Source organism: Octodon degus, unplaced genomic scaffold (assembly GCF_000260255.1).
Source record: "Octodon degus isolate 3935 unplaced genomic scaffold, OctDeg1.0 scaffold00058, whole genome shotgun sequence".
In the NCBI taxonomy this organism is placed as follows: domain Eukaryota; kingdom Metazoa; phylum Chordata; class Mammalia; order Rodentia; family Octodontidae; genus Octodon; species Octodon degus.
Genome location: NW_004524634.1, coordinates 5,360,380 through 5,374,076, shown reverse-complemented (window position 1 = coordinate 5,374,076; position 13,697 = coordinate 5,360,380). Strand labels below are relative to the sequence as shown.

Below are 13,697 nucleotides of genomic sequence, written 5' to 3'. Positions count from 1 at the left end.
GATTTCAAAAATTTTCTTGGTGTTTAGGGTTTTGATTAACTTGATGATAACATGAGCCAAAATTCTGTATTTGGCAAGATTTACTAAGAAAATTTAATAGGTTTCTTTTGCTGTGCTACTGGAACCACTCGTGCTTTTATAAATTTGTTCCCATAATTTCTCATCAATTGTTTACTCTGAGTGTTTAAGGAGTCTCCAAATTTCACTGTCACATCTATGGAAAATTCTTCCTTATATGAACCTACATTTGTACCTCTCCATCTACCAAGGGTAAGAAACTGAGGTTCTAGAATATGAGATGATCTCATCTCTTATTAATCTCAGCATGAGCATCTTCATCTCTAAACCTGTCCGTAGTCTCAATTCACAAAGACACTTTCTGGTGAACCAGCTGACAAAAAACCTGTTCCCGACATGAGGGGCTGCAGATACTTCTGGAATATAAGACAGCCTTCTGCAACGTGAACAACAGGGTCCTCTGTGCCAGGATACATCCCTTTTTTTGTGGCCCTCTTCATCCTACTACCACTGTTATAGTTAGGGCTTCTTTCTCAATGAACCAGTTTCAATCACAAGATGGCATTCTGGTTAGGAGCTCAACTGCATACACTCAAGCCTCACACTATCTCCGTGACCCTAGAAAATTACTTAACCTGGATTTCGCTTCCTCCTTGTTAAAATGGAGTCACCAAGTCTTCACCTTGTACAATTACTATGAGGATTAAATGAGGTGGTGCCCATGAAGTACTTGGCACAGTGCCTGGGACAGAGCAAGCCTTTCATAATTACTATCATTGTCATCATTCTCAGTAGCCTCCTAACTGTCTCCTGCCAGAGTCACTACCCTCTAACAATCTGTCTTCCATGCTACTCCTAGAGTACACTTTTAAAAGTATATCTTGATCATAAAACACACATTCATCATAGAACATTTCAGCAAATATGAAGGAAAAGTCACCCATAGACTGACCACAGGAACAATCAACTGACATAGTTACCTCCAGTTTTTCCAATTTTTTAAGACTAAGATTATCATTTATACTCCATTAATTTCTGCTGTTTTCACCAAGCCTTTGCCTACAATTTAAACACTTAACACAAAGTAGATTTTTTTTCTAATTCTGCATTTAGAATAAGATGCAGATAAAATACAACCTGGGTAGTACACGACTAGCACCGAAGGCGCTCTCTGCCCCCTGCCTTGCCCACTGCCTGGCCCTCCTCCCACTGCTGGGATTGTAGCTGCCATGTTGCCACTTCTGGGCAACCTGGACAGTAACTGTCTACTGTCTGTACTTCTGCTCACCGACAGCAAGCTATGAAGTGTCCTCTCTAGCAGTTCCTCATGTCCAAGGAACACAAGAGAACACTGCACAACTGGCCCTTCACCTATCCGTGACCTTCCTGCTACCCCAAACCCCCATGCTCCTGCCTTCATGGGTCTGGAGAGGCCACCTGCTCACCTCTCATGTGTATTCCCTGATATTTTCTACACCCAGCTCTGTACAAGAATTTCTGAAATAAAAATATAACCCTGCATGAGGGTAGCCAAGACTGCTCTTATATAACTCTTACAACATAGCCCCTCCCCACGTGAGAATGCAGGGAAGGTTGGCACATGGCATGAGTCATTGGACATTTTATCACCTATTCAGTCTTCTCAAGTAAGCCATTAAATTCTTCAGCACTGAACCATTTCTCTTAATATTTATCTTTACTCATAGCTATACAAGGTTTATATTGATAAAGGAATACCTAACCCTTTTTCTTTACAACATGTGGTATTCTTTCAATATAACACCAGCCAACAGTTTTCTAAGCATCACTACACAGCAGAGGCAGTTCTAAGTGCTGGCTCAGACGAACCAACCAAACCCTCAGGCAGCCCTGGTGATTGGTTGCTGTTATCATTTTCACTGAACCCTAGATGAACTCAACACTGAAAGTTGCATTAAGTGCCCAAACTCTCTCAGCTGGTAATCAATGGAGTTAGAATTCAAATTCAAAAACTAGTTTAACCAACACTAACACCTATACAATTTTGAACTCAACAAGTAAAACACTTATTAAAGAGCAACTGTCCTAAGTAGTAGGTAAAGACATTTCCAACCTGCAAGGGGGAAGAACACTAAACAGAACGAAACAGACAGTGGAAGAGACAATGCAGTGTGTGGGAGGGTGTGTCCTGCGATCACTGTGATCAGAACACGCTTCCCCATGCACTGAGAGGTAAGGGGACCCTAGACACCACATCATTACCAGTCATGTGAAGAAGCAAGTTTAGCAGGACGCATAGTCCTGGAGCGTATCTGTGAACATTCAGCAGGACCCTCTACATCTCTTCTCCCACAGAAGCACAGGTCCAGCTTGCTTTGTTCTCCACATGAATCCTTGTCACCAACCCCTTTGCCTCACACCCAGCAGTCAGGGGAGGTCAGCCCAGCCCTTACTTGTGGACCCAATGTGGCATCCCAACAAACCACACAATTTACTTGCTATTTAGACATGTCAGCCAGTCAAGGTGACAGTTTTTCCTTAACACCCCTTTGTGTATCATAAAATCACAAGAATGCAACATGCTTCTCACCAGCATCCATGTTTTTCTGTCAACAACTGAAATGCACGTGTCTTCCACACAATACTCCCTGAACAGCAGAGCAAAGCTTACCACTGCTCCCAGAGCCTTGGTGATGTAGTCACGTACACAGGAACTTCCTCAGAAGCCCTGTGGCCCTTTTGTCCTTGAAGGCAAGGCCTAAGGGTTGACTTCCTCCTCAGCACTGATGCACAGCACAGCTACACATACAACTCCAAAGTAACCCCACTAAAACCTCTAACTCAGAGTTCCAGGTCCGTTCTTTCAGCAACTTAAAGACAGGCTGTACAAAGAGAATTCAGTGATCTCCCCTCAAACCTATGTCCTCAGTGAACACTACCAAAGCTGAGACCAGAGTTGGCCTCATTTCCTCCTCGTAAGAAGCCCCAGAAATCCTGCCACCACTTACTCTTCCAAACAATCATTTCCATTTCTTGTGTGATTCCTAACTTTCTTATAGTTTCCCCACCATAGGTCAGAATGATGTTTCAAAAAGAATAAGGCAACAGGGTTTTACTTGCTGTATAACTCTGAGGAGCTTACTACTTTGCGTGGTATCAAACCCAAGTCCTGACCTTGGCTCCTGCACTCTGTTCTATCTGACCTCTGCCTACCCCTCAAGTCACCTTTTTTCATCCCCTTTACTTTTGCCAGACCAAGAATGGTCCAAACAAGTCTCACCTTCCCACAGCCCAGGCTGCTCTCTTCTCCTAGAAGAATCTCCTTTCTACCTGATGCTCCTGAATGGTTCAGCACAGGTACTGCTTCCTACAGGGACGTGTCCAAAGACTTCACCTAGATCTGTACCCTGCCAGCACCTGTCCCCACGTCCACTGCTACAGCACACACCAGAGCACATCACAATCAGTTTCTTTCAGTGTCTTTTCCGCTAACCTCTCGGCTCATTTTTGGGTTCTCAGGACCTACTGTGGGGGTTAGCAAACAGTGAATGTTTGTCACATGGAAGACAGAGCTGAGATTCCAAGTCCACCAGGCTACAGCTCTTTGCCCTTCCCAATACCCGGTGACTTACCGACACAATCACAAGTGGGGAACTCGGCCTGGGCCCTCTTGGCAGGTGTGTCCAGCAGGCTCTTGGTGGGTGTGTCCAGGTACTTAAGAGGTGACTCCAAGAAGCCACTAAGGGTGGGTGTGAGTGGATTCTCAGCCTTGGTGGGTGTGGCCTCCTGGCCACCTTCTTCTGAATGGAAGCAGGTGGTTGAGAGTACAGTCACAGCTCCTGAAGACTCAATCTTGATTTGCTTGGGGGACCGGGTAGCAAAAGGGCTCTCGGGGGCTGGGAGACAAGTTGGCTGGTTCTCAGGGTCCTGAATGGGCACAGAAGGGGGGCCAGGAAGCCCAAAGCTATCCCCAAATTCAGCCTCAAACTGCCGGATGAGCTCTTCTAGCTTGTCATCAGCAGGGGGAAGGGGACCAGCAGAGCCTGGCTGCAGGGTGGCCATAGGGCTGGGGGACCTCATTTCCTGAGTAGGGGGCAGCAGGTTGTCCCCGGAGGGACTAGGTGCAAATAGCGCAAGAGAAGGTTCTGTGGGCAAGGAGACAGCAGAGCCTTGTGAGGCAGGAAGAGAGAGAGGGAGAGGGAGAGGGGCAGGGGCAGGGGCAGAGAGGCAGGGCCAGGGCCAGGGGCAGGGGAAAGAGGGAGGGCAGGGGCAGGGGCAGAGAGAGGAGTAGAGAGAGCGGTAGAGAGAGCGGCAGAAAGTGGGGCTGAGAGAGGGGCAGGTGCATGTGCCTGCACTTCCTCAGTGGCTTGGGGCCTCAGCCCTTCCAGGACAATCTGTCTGACAGGCAAGAAGAGGGGTTGCGCTTCCCGTGGCCTGGACTTCTTGATCTGAATGGGCTTTCGGACACTGGGCTTGATCCCAGGGGCAGCTTTGTCTGTTCCCACAAGACCTCCAACTGGTGTGGGGGGCTTCTTCTTCTTCTCCTTGGGTGCTCTGTCTGGAGGCCGTGGAGCAGGTGAGCTTGGTGGGGCCCACCAGCCAGGAGTAGGAGGCTCCCCAGGAAGAGGACAGGAGGCATCATGGGTCTGTTCTAGGAAAAGACTACGCTTATGGTGGAGGTGCTGCTGTAGGGCGGTCTGGGCCTTCTGGTGGGTGTCTGGCTCCGAGGATGGTGTTGGAGCCTCCCTCTGGAGAATGGGGGATGAGGATGGGGCTGGGGAAGAAGAGGGTGCCTCAACTTTAATCTTGGGCTTGGTGGGCAGGGCCTCAGGCCTCTTAAATACTGACTGGATGTAATCACTGGCACTGCCCAATAACTGCTCCAGTTCAGCCATGGGGTCGGGGCTCGGGCGGGGCACTGGCCAGGAGTTCCGAGGTGTTGCTGGTGGGGTGTCGGTGCCCCAGGCTTCAGGAAACTCAGTTCTAGGAGGCGCAGGAGGGAAGGCTGGGCTATCAGGAGGAAAAGACAGGTGCTCCTCAGAGGGAACCACAGGCCACGAAGGAGCCCGGAGGTAGGACTGGGGAGACCTGAAAGGGGCAGGAGGGGACAAGGCTTCAGGGAGGGGGCATGAAGCCTGAGAGGTGGAATGAGAAGGCTGGGGCAGGGTGGAAGAGAGCTGTGTGAGGGCCTCGATGGCAATAGCAGTCTGCAGGCTGATGTTCTTTTCCTTCGCAATGCTTAGGGCACTCTGGGACAGGGGCAGGCCCTCCAGGGGAGGTACCTGGGGGACCTCAGAGCTAAGAAGTGGCCTGGTACTTGGTGCTGGGAGGCCAGCCTCAGCAGGGGGCAGAGTCCCTGTGACCCTGGGCCGCTCCTGCGCTCCTTCCATAACCACAGACTTGATCTTCCCCTCCAGCCACTCGAGGTAGTCAGGGCATTCTGGGCCATCGCAGTTGCAGTTGGGTGGTTTCATGCCATGCCGTGCAAGGGCCAGGGCCGTCTGTAGCGTGTCAAGGTCTTCACTGCCAACAGAGCAGCTCTCAGGCCCTGGCCGGGGGCCCCTGCTGTTATTCCCAGCCTCACGACTCATCTCACGGTTGAAGGTTTCATAGAGCCGAGTGCTAAGGGCCCCATAAGAGGACACAGCTTCGGCCACAGCCGAAAAGGCCACCAAATCGTGAGCATCTTCCAGGCGAGCAGTGTGAGCTGGGCCTGGGGCAGCGTCCCAGTCGGGCTTCTGGTCTACCCGCCAAGGACCTGCAGCCCCCAGTAGACTGGGTCCAGCGGGCTCTCTAGCACCATTGACCGGCGCCCCTGAGGTGCTTAGCTGCCGTGAGTCCCCATGGTACACTGGCCCTGAGTCCATCTGACCTGGAACAGGTCCATCAACTGGGCTGAGCTCTGAGCCTGTCTGGAGAGAGAGGGGAGAGGAAATAAAGGGGGAAAATGAACCACATTATTTGAAAAGCATCACTTTGCTTGACATTACTCTAAACCCTGCTTTTCTTGCAATTCCTGTCCCTAGTACTTCCTGAACCTCAGTTCATCTTCCTGGGTCTCTATGTTCCTTAGCTAGCTTCACAAGCAAAAATGGAGGGGAGAGCTTTTAGACATCCTAATATGCAGTTCTCAGTCACTCAGACCCCAAGAACTACAGATCAATCACACTAACAGAGCTCCACCAAAACCAAGGACACCAAAAGAGGGGATGTGCTTAACTCACTGCAAATTCACAGTGACCAAAGCCACACTAGGACTGTTTATCTTGGCTTTCTAACCAAGCCTAGCACACAAGCACACTGTAAGTGGGAAGCCTGTGTGTGCAGGGGTCAGGAAAGCTGCTTTCACAAACTCAACGTGGGACAAGGTTCACCTACACTTAGTTCCCTTTTCTCCCCATTACTGTCTGAAGCCCAGGCCACATTCGCTCAGAGAGGTGGTGGCAGATCACCTTCCCCGACCCAGGCCTAGGCCTGAGGGACTCTCTGATGACCTACACAGTGTGTGACCAGACTCATGCTGAGCCAACCGTGCTGATGACAAGCAAGCTGCTGCTGGTGACAAGATTTATACCTTTCCCCAAGCCCAGGAAGTACTATCACACACGTGAATCTAGAGATGCACACAAAAGGGACGACAAGACAGGAAGGAGGTCAGGAGGGCCTGGCCCAGTGAGGCTAAGGCAAAGATGCCATCCTTCAGGAAAGGAAAACTCTTCAGAAACAGAACACAGAAACAATGACAGGTTTCAAAAGTCACAGTAGAAGCTGCAAGCACCTGATAGAAGCCTGGTGAGATGCAGGATATACACATAATCTCAAAACATCTCCTAGGGCCAGGAGGTAGCTCAGTGGCGTAAGTGCCTCCCTGGCAAAAACAAGGTCCTGAGTTTGATTTTTGGTACCGAAGGGGGAAAAAAAAAAAAAAAAAAAAGCAAAAAATCTCCTGTAGGTTACTTAATTACAATAATACAAGTGGAAAAATCTATTGGACACGTCCTCAAACAAATGGCCATGGCTAAAGTTAATGCCAGTATTGGGACAAACCAACATCATACACTTCTTGATACGATACACTAAGGATCTGAATCTATTCAGAATATATCAGATAAACCCAAGTCGCAGGGAATTCTAAGAAAGTGCTCCAAAATGTGCTCAAAACCTTTTCTACCTTATACAAGACAAAAATATACGCTCATAGGTTAAATGTTACACCAGGGGAAAACATCAATAACGTGTATTATTGAGACAATTGGAGAAATCTGAATATGGACAAAATAATACTGTGTCCTTTTTTTTTTTTTTTTGGTCCTTTTTTGAGACAGATTTTCACTATGTAGTCCGGGCTGGTCTCAAAGTCACAGTGACCCTCCTGCCTCAGCCTCCTGAGTGCTGGGGTGATAGGTGTATGCCACCATGCCCAGCTTACTGTGTCCATCTTAATTTGGACTGGGTTATTAGATTACAGTTACATAAGAGAATGCTCCTCCTAAGATACACACATTAAAGTGTTTAAGGGCGAAAGGACATAATAATTTCAACCTCATTTCAAACAGTTCTGAAAAAAAATGTATATATAAGTAAAATACACACATATAGAGAAAATAGGTAAATAAAGCAGAAATATAAACATTTTAGATAAAAAGATGCTAGTTTCTCTAATAGGAAACAAAGTACTTTAAGCAGAGGCTAAAATAAAGTACTTTAAGCAGATACTAGCCCCAGAACTGTCCGATGTGATCCTTATGGGATCCCAAAGCAGTAGGACCAGCCCCGAGGGCAGTGAGGTCCCGCCTCAACTCTTCCCTGCTTCTGTTCTACCCACAAAAGACCCTTATGTTTATCTAACAGGCCATGTTCTCCAATGTCACCAAGCTTTGTATATGCAGTTACCAGCCTTCCCAGCCTCTCAGGTGGGTCACTCGAGCTTATCCTTCAAGCGCCAGCTTAGTGTCACCTCCTCCTTCCCAGCTGATGACGTCATCTATGGCTCTTTATTCTGAAACCTCATGGCACCACATACACCATGACTCCTCCCCCCAGGAACCCATGGCACCCATAGCACATGCCAGGACTATGTCATGTTCAAATGGTTACCTCTCCCACCAGGTCTAGTTCCTGCAAAGTTATGTCCAAATCATAATGACTTATGTGCCTCCCACCCATAGCTAGCACAGTAACACACCCCTAGGACAAAGAAAGGCCTCTCATCCCCATTGACCATTTAATTATCCAGCCTCTCAACAGGGTGAAAGATAACTTTCTAGATGCCTAAGAATATAGCTGATGACCCAACATTCCCTCCGTAAAGGCATACAATAAAGTGCCTAACAAAAACTACAAAATCTGAAGTTACGAAGTTTACATGCTTATGTGTAACAGGCAGGGCATACATAACCAAGATGAACTGTGAGTGGAGCACTGATTTACAGAAACAGTGTCAGAAAAACTAATGCTCCATGAGCTGAGATGTCCCCAAAATGGTCAAGACAACTAAAGGGGATTTTCAAAGTTATTTCTGGAGAGTGAATAGGAACAAGGAAAGACTAGGTCAGCTTTGTACTCATGGATTATCTGGGAAGGAAAATGCTTTCTGAAATATATAGAGAAGGGAAAAGCAGATAATGGATGTAAGAGGGAGGAAGTGAAAACACCCTGGTTGGGAGATTTTAAGAAACCTTAGAATCCAGTCTCCCAGCCCCAAAAATCCTACTGATACATTTCTCAACACCTGCCAGTGATCCTGAAGCAAACTGGCCAGCAGGAGAAGGTGCAAACAGAAAAAGGGCAAGAAGCAGCCCCAAATGTCAGTCTTCTGAGCTTAAAAACAGCCCCAGTTAGGATTAAAAACAGCTTCCAAGGGGCTGGGAAGATGGCTCAGTAGAATAAGTACATGGCTGGCAAGTACAAGGGCCTGAGTTCAATTCCCAGTTCCGAAAAAAAAAAAAAAAAAAAAAAAAAACAGCCTCCAAGGGGCTGGAGAGATGGCTCAGTGGTCTAAAGCACCTACTTGGAACAAGCTTGGCAAAGCATAGGGACCGCGGTTCAATCCTCCAGCACCACATGCCAGCCAGCCGCGCCCCCTGGTGGGCTGAGCTGGCCACACACACACACACACACACACACACACACACACACTCACTAAATGTTAAAATAAAAATAAAAAAAAAATTAAAAAAAAAAAACCAGCCTCCAAGAGGAACCACAAGTCAAGCTGCCCGTCAACTTGTCAACGTCAACCAACCTCTCCGATTTGCATCATGTCGTCAATAGCAGATATAGAGACACCCTAGCTGACAGGAACAGACCGAGTCTGCCACAGATCTGTTTTGTTTGGTCTATACAGAGTTAATGCCTGATTTTCCAGCATTCGAAAATAAAACCACCTATGAAACCTTGATATTCTTGAAGGTCCCCATTTCTATCTTACAAACTGTCCATAACAGAGCCATGGCTACTACTTTGCCCAGAACATAACTTTTCCAGTTCATCCCCAAGTTTCACCACTCCACACTGCCTTCTTAAAAGCAAGTCCAGGGTCAGAGATGACTTACTAATTACCTGAATTAATTATCACTTCACTAACTTGTGTTACCTGCCAAACCCCTGCAGCCTTTCTAGTTTGCAACTCTGTCTGAAAATGTTCAAGTTTCACAAGGTCTGCTATGAGCTATGACCCCTCTGAGGCAGGCTCCAGAGAATTGCAGGCCATTAGGGCTAGTTGCCCACTTGGTAGGTGGCCATGCTCAAACAGCACAAGAGGTGTATCAAGTCCCAGGAGGAAGACTCTCTAGTGGTCTACCACAGGGCTTTGTTCTCACAACTGTCCTGTTCAATGTATTTACAGAGAAGGAATAGTTCTTAAATAGACAGATGTTAAAAATAGCAATAAAACTATGCTGAGTGACTGCAGCAGGTGCTCCAAGGTCAAACAGCCTGGACTAGGTGCCAAAAGATCAGCAGGCTAGGAAGGAAAAAAATCTAACAGCAAATAGGATTCTACTATGACCCCAAACTATGTTTATGCAAATTAAGGATAAGAGAAGCACCTAAAAATGGCAGCAGTGAGCATTTTTTTAAATTTTGTTTTGTTTTTTATTTTTTTCCCCATAATGTTATTGATAAACAAATAGTAATGAGACAGTTTCAAATCAAATTGGTAGGACAGTTTCAATAATTCACACATTGAAGCATTTAAATTTTCAGGAATTAGATCGCATAAAGATGGAGAACTAGCTGACAGTACACCCAATGATATGATGTGACTTTTTCAAACTTTATGACTATACTTTATATTAAAAAGTACATTTTACACTGTGATCCACTGTGTACATCCAAATAACATTTTGAAAATAATACTTCCCCTTACTAGATGAACATATTTTTCTTTTTAAAAGCAAGCTGTAGTTTTTAGATGATGTCATTCTCTAATAATGGGTCCCATAGTTGGACACAGAGTTATGACATAACTCAAACGGGACCCATAGCACAGGCGTGACAGCACTGTTCTACCCAGACAGCCTCACCTGAACACGGGCTTCCCTTTGGGGCCACATCCTCAGGGACACATGGAAAGCAGGTCAGCTTAAAACTGTAAGAGGGTAGCTCATAAATGTACACAAGTATAAGTTGCCAATAAAAACAATTCATACAAGAATTAGACTTAAATGGAACCAGAAAGTGGGGAAAACTGTAGACAGAAGGCCTTATATTTAAGAGGAGAATTTTCTTAATACAATGGAATTCAAAAATGCACTGACCACAGTCCCCTACCAGTCAGGAGTTAATATTCATGAAGATGTGGACTTGGTAACCAAGTACTAGTTGTCTGGCAGCCATCAGCAGGGTGGGTGGCAGGAGGAGAATATAGGTCCTTTAAGAGTTTCAGCTCAGACATTGTTCAACTCTGAAATCCTCCCCACTGTCCCTCTCAGTTTTCATTTCTCTCTGAGCCCCAACAAACACTGCTATGAGGATACTCCTAAGTATATGCTTCTTGCCTGGACTTCTCAACTGCCCTCTGGCAAGCTCCAACTCTTGGGTCATGAAGCCCACTAAGGCTTAGCTTGTCTAAAATGAAATTAAACTTTCATCTCCTATAGCTCCTTTCCTGTTTTTTGCACTTGGCAATGTTCCCAGCACAAACGTTGGCCATGTTGCTCCAATGTGCCCAATTATAAGATTCAAAAAAACTCTGAAGGTGTACTTTCCAGTCTATCTCCTCCCTTCATACTCCTGCCCGCCTAATCTAGGCCCTTCATGTGTGCGCACCTTTCAATTGCCCACATGACAGTGGCTCCTTTAAGCAAGTCTATGTCCCCTAAGTCCTCCCTTATCATATACATAAACATATTATCTTCTCCACTCTACAACCTTATTTGGTTATACTTCACCCTTCCTTGAGACTTCCAGTCACCAACTTCATAACTCTTTCTCATATTCCATCACATCTTTAGCCTTCAGATTTTAATGGTGCCATGTGTTTATATCCAGTGTGGCAGACTTTTTTCCAAAGACAGCCACTGCAATCCCCCTTGTTATTTTGTGACTTTGCCTCTTCTTCCACAAAAGGAAGGGCTCTGTTTCCTTCCCTTCATTCTGGGGGAACTTGTGACAATGGTAGAAGTGACACTACATGACTCTTAAGGCTAGATCGAGAAGGGCAATATATCTTCCACCTGGCTCTCTTGGGGCATTCACTCATTGTGACCGTGCTGTAAGGGGCCAGGCCCACAGGCAGCTCACATGCAGGAACCAGCCAACATTCCCCACTGAGGTCCCAGCTAACAGCTGCCACTATCTACCAAACACGTGTGTGAGAAACCCTTTGAGGGTCCAAGCTCAGGCATCAAGTTACTAGGGGCTCTTAAGCCTTCCCGGCTGACACCACAAGCATCAAGTAATACAACAAGGCTACTCATACTATGAAATTTCTGACTTCTTAATCCATAGAACACAATACAATGGTTGTTGTGTTGTGTTGTTATCTATTAAGCTAGTTTATTACCCAGCAATAGTCCAGATTCGCTATTTCTTTTTATTTTTCAAGTTTATTAGTATGTGTGTGTAGTACATTATGTTTACATGCTTTGTACGGCACTGGTACATGTACACATCTTAATGACACATCTTAAATCCTCTTTTCATCCCTTTTTTTCCCCCTGCCTCCTCCCTCCCTCCACTCCCTCCATCTCTTGATTCTCTTCCCCTTCAAGCATGATCTTCCAAAGTCCTATTATCTATGTCTTATATAAGAAACCCAGACTCTCTACCTCAACAAGATAAAAATGAAAGGGGAGGACAGGTCTACAAACAAATGCTCTAAAACACTTCAGCCCTGTGGAATCAGGGCACACAGTGTGTGCCAGTGGAACACAGAGCAGTATTAGTTCTCTCTGGACAGGTGCATATTTGAGTACTTGGGTACCCAGAAAGATTTCATGTCAAAGTTACTGTGAAATGAGGCTAGAAAGACAGGTACTTTGGAAAAAACAGGAAGAATTCCCTATGTGAAGGCACAGAAGCCTGATGAGGCCAAGAAGGCTTGGGATGGGTAAGCTGTGTGTGGAGTGTGTCTTGGTCCTGAAGTAGGATAAGGCAGGGGTGTGAGACCACAGCAAGAATGCAGCACAGAGTGTATTTATATTCCTGGAGGAAACCCCAGGTGTCCCTACAGCGCAGGCTGCAGGAGAGATTAGTAGAAGATTGAGAGGAAGTAAAACATTACTGAGGCAGAGAAAATGCCCTTAGAGCTAAGAAAAGACCTAACCCCTCTACTTCATGAGCAGCTGAAACGTACATATGAACTGCCACCTGCAGTTAGAGTTCTTGCCTTTATAACACTTCATGTTCCCTCCAGAGGTACAAGGACAGCTGCTGGAATCTGACCCTGCACCCTACCTGGTTAGGACTGCTGATGTCCCACTGCTACCTCCTCTACAGCAAAATCTCCAGGCTCCCAAATCCCCAGCACTAGTCCTCAGATACCTACAGGGATTCAGCCATGGCAGCTTCCCTTTCCTTTGTGAGGCTTGAGAAGCCCCAAATGCATGCAGGACTAAGACAGCATGGAACTCCACTCTCAAACACTTCATTCCATCAACACTATAGCAAGAGGTGCAGAAATGACACCAGTTTCCCAAATCTGGAAACTGACTTAGTGTATCAACATATTTAAACCAGTCTAGTTAATTCTCTATTAAGGGCAAACAGCTGGACGCAGTGATATACACCCACAACCTCACCTTCTTGGGAGCCTGAGGCAAGAGGATTGCAAGTTGAGGCCAGCCTGAGCAACTTAACAAGACTCTGTCTCAAAATTTAAAAGACTGCAGATATAGATCAGGAATGGAGTGTTTACCCAAGACATGTGAGTACCCTTGGTTCATGCCCCAACACCATGAAAAAAAGAAAGAAAATAAAGCTAGGAGAAAGATTAACAATATTATCAGCAAATTCCTTGTTGACTAGAGCCTCTTGGGGCCTCAAGGAAGGGTCAACTTAGAGAATGGAGTCCAGAGGACTGACTTACTGACTGTCAACAGTGACACACCATCTTAGAAGAAACGTGTCTAAGAAGGCGTGTCCAGCCAGGATAAGCAGGTTTGCAGTCAGACTCTATAAGACCAGGACCCCATCCTGTACCACAGAATCTCCAGGACAGTGGTGGCTGTGCCCTGACCACTAAGTTCCACCTAGCA

General features: G+C 46.3%; 1 protein-coding gene across 1 annotated transcript in view; it reads right to left on the bottom strand.

The window, feature by feature from the left end:
* Positions 1-13,697, bottom strand: part of Tet3 (tet methylcytosine dioxygenase 3) — a 103,516-nt gene that overhangs the window by 43,670 nt on the left and 46,149 nt on the right. The window contains exons 4-5 of the mRNA XM_023718390.1: positions 4,249-5,909; positions 3,630-4,201 (exon numbers count right to left, since the gene is read on the bottom strand). Coding sequence (XP_023574158.1) covers positions 3,630-4,201; positions 4,249-5,909 — 2,233 coding nt within the window. The remainder of the gene's footprint in view (positions 1-3,629; positions 4,202-4,248; positions 5,910-13,697) is intronic.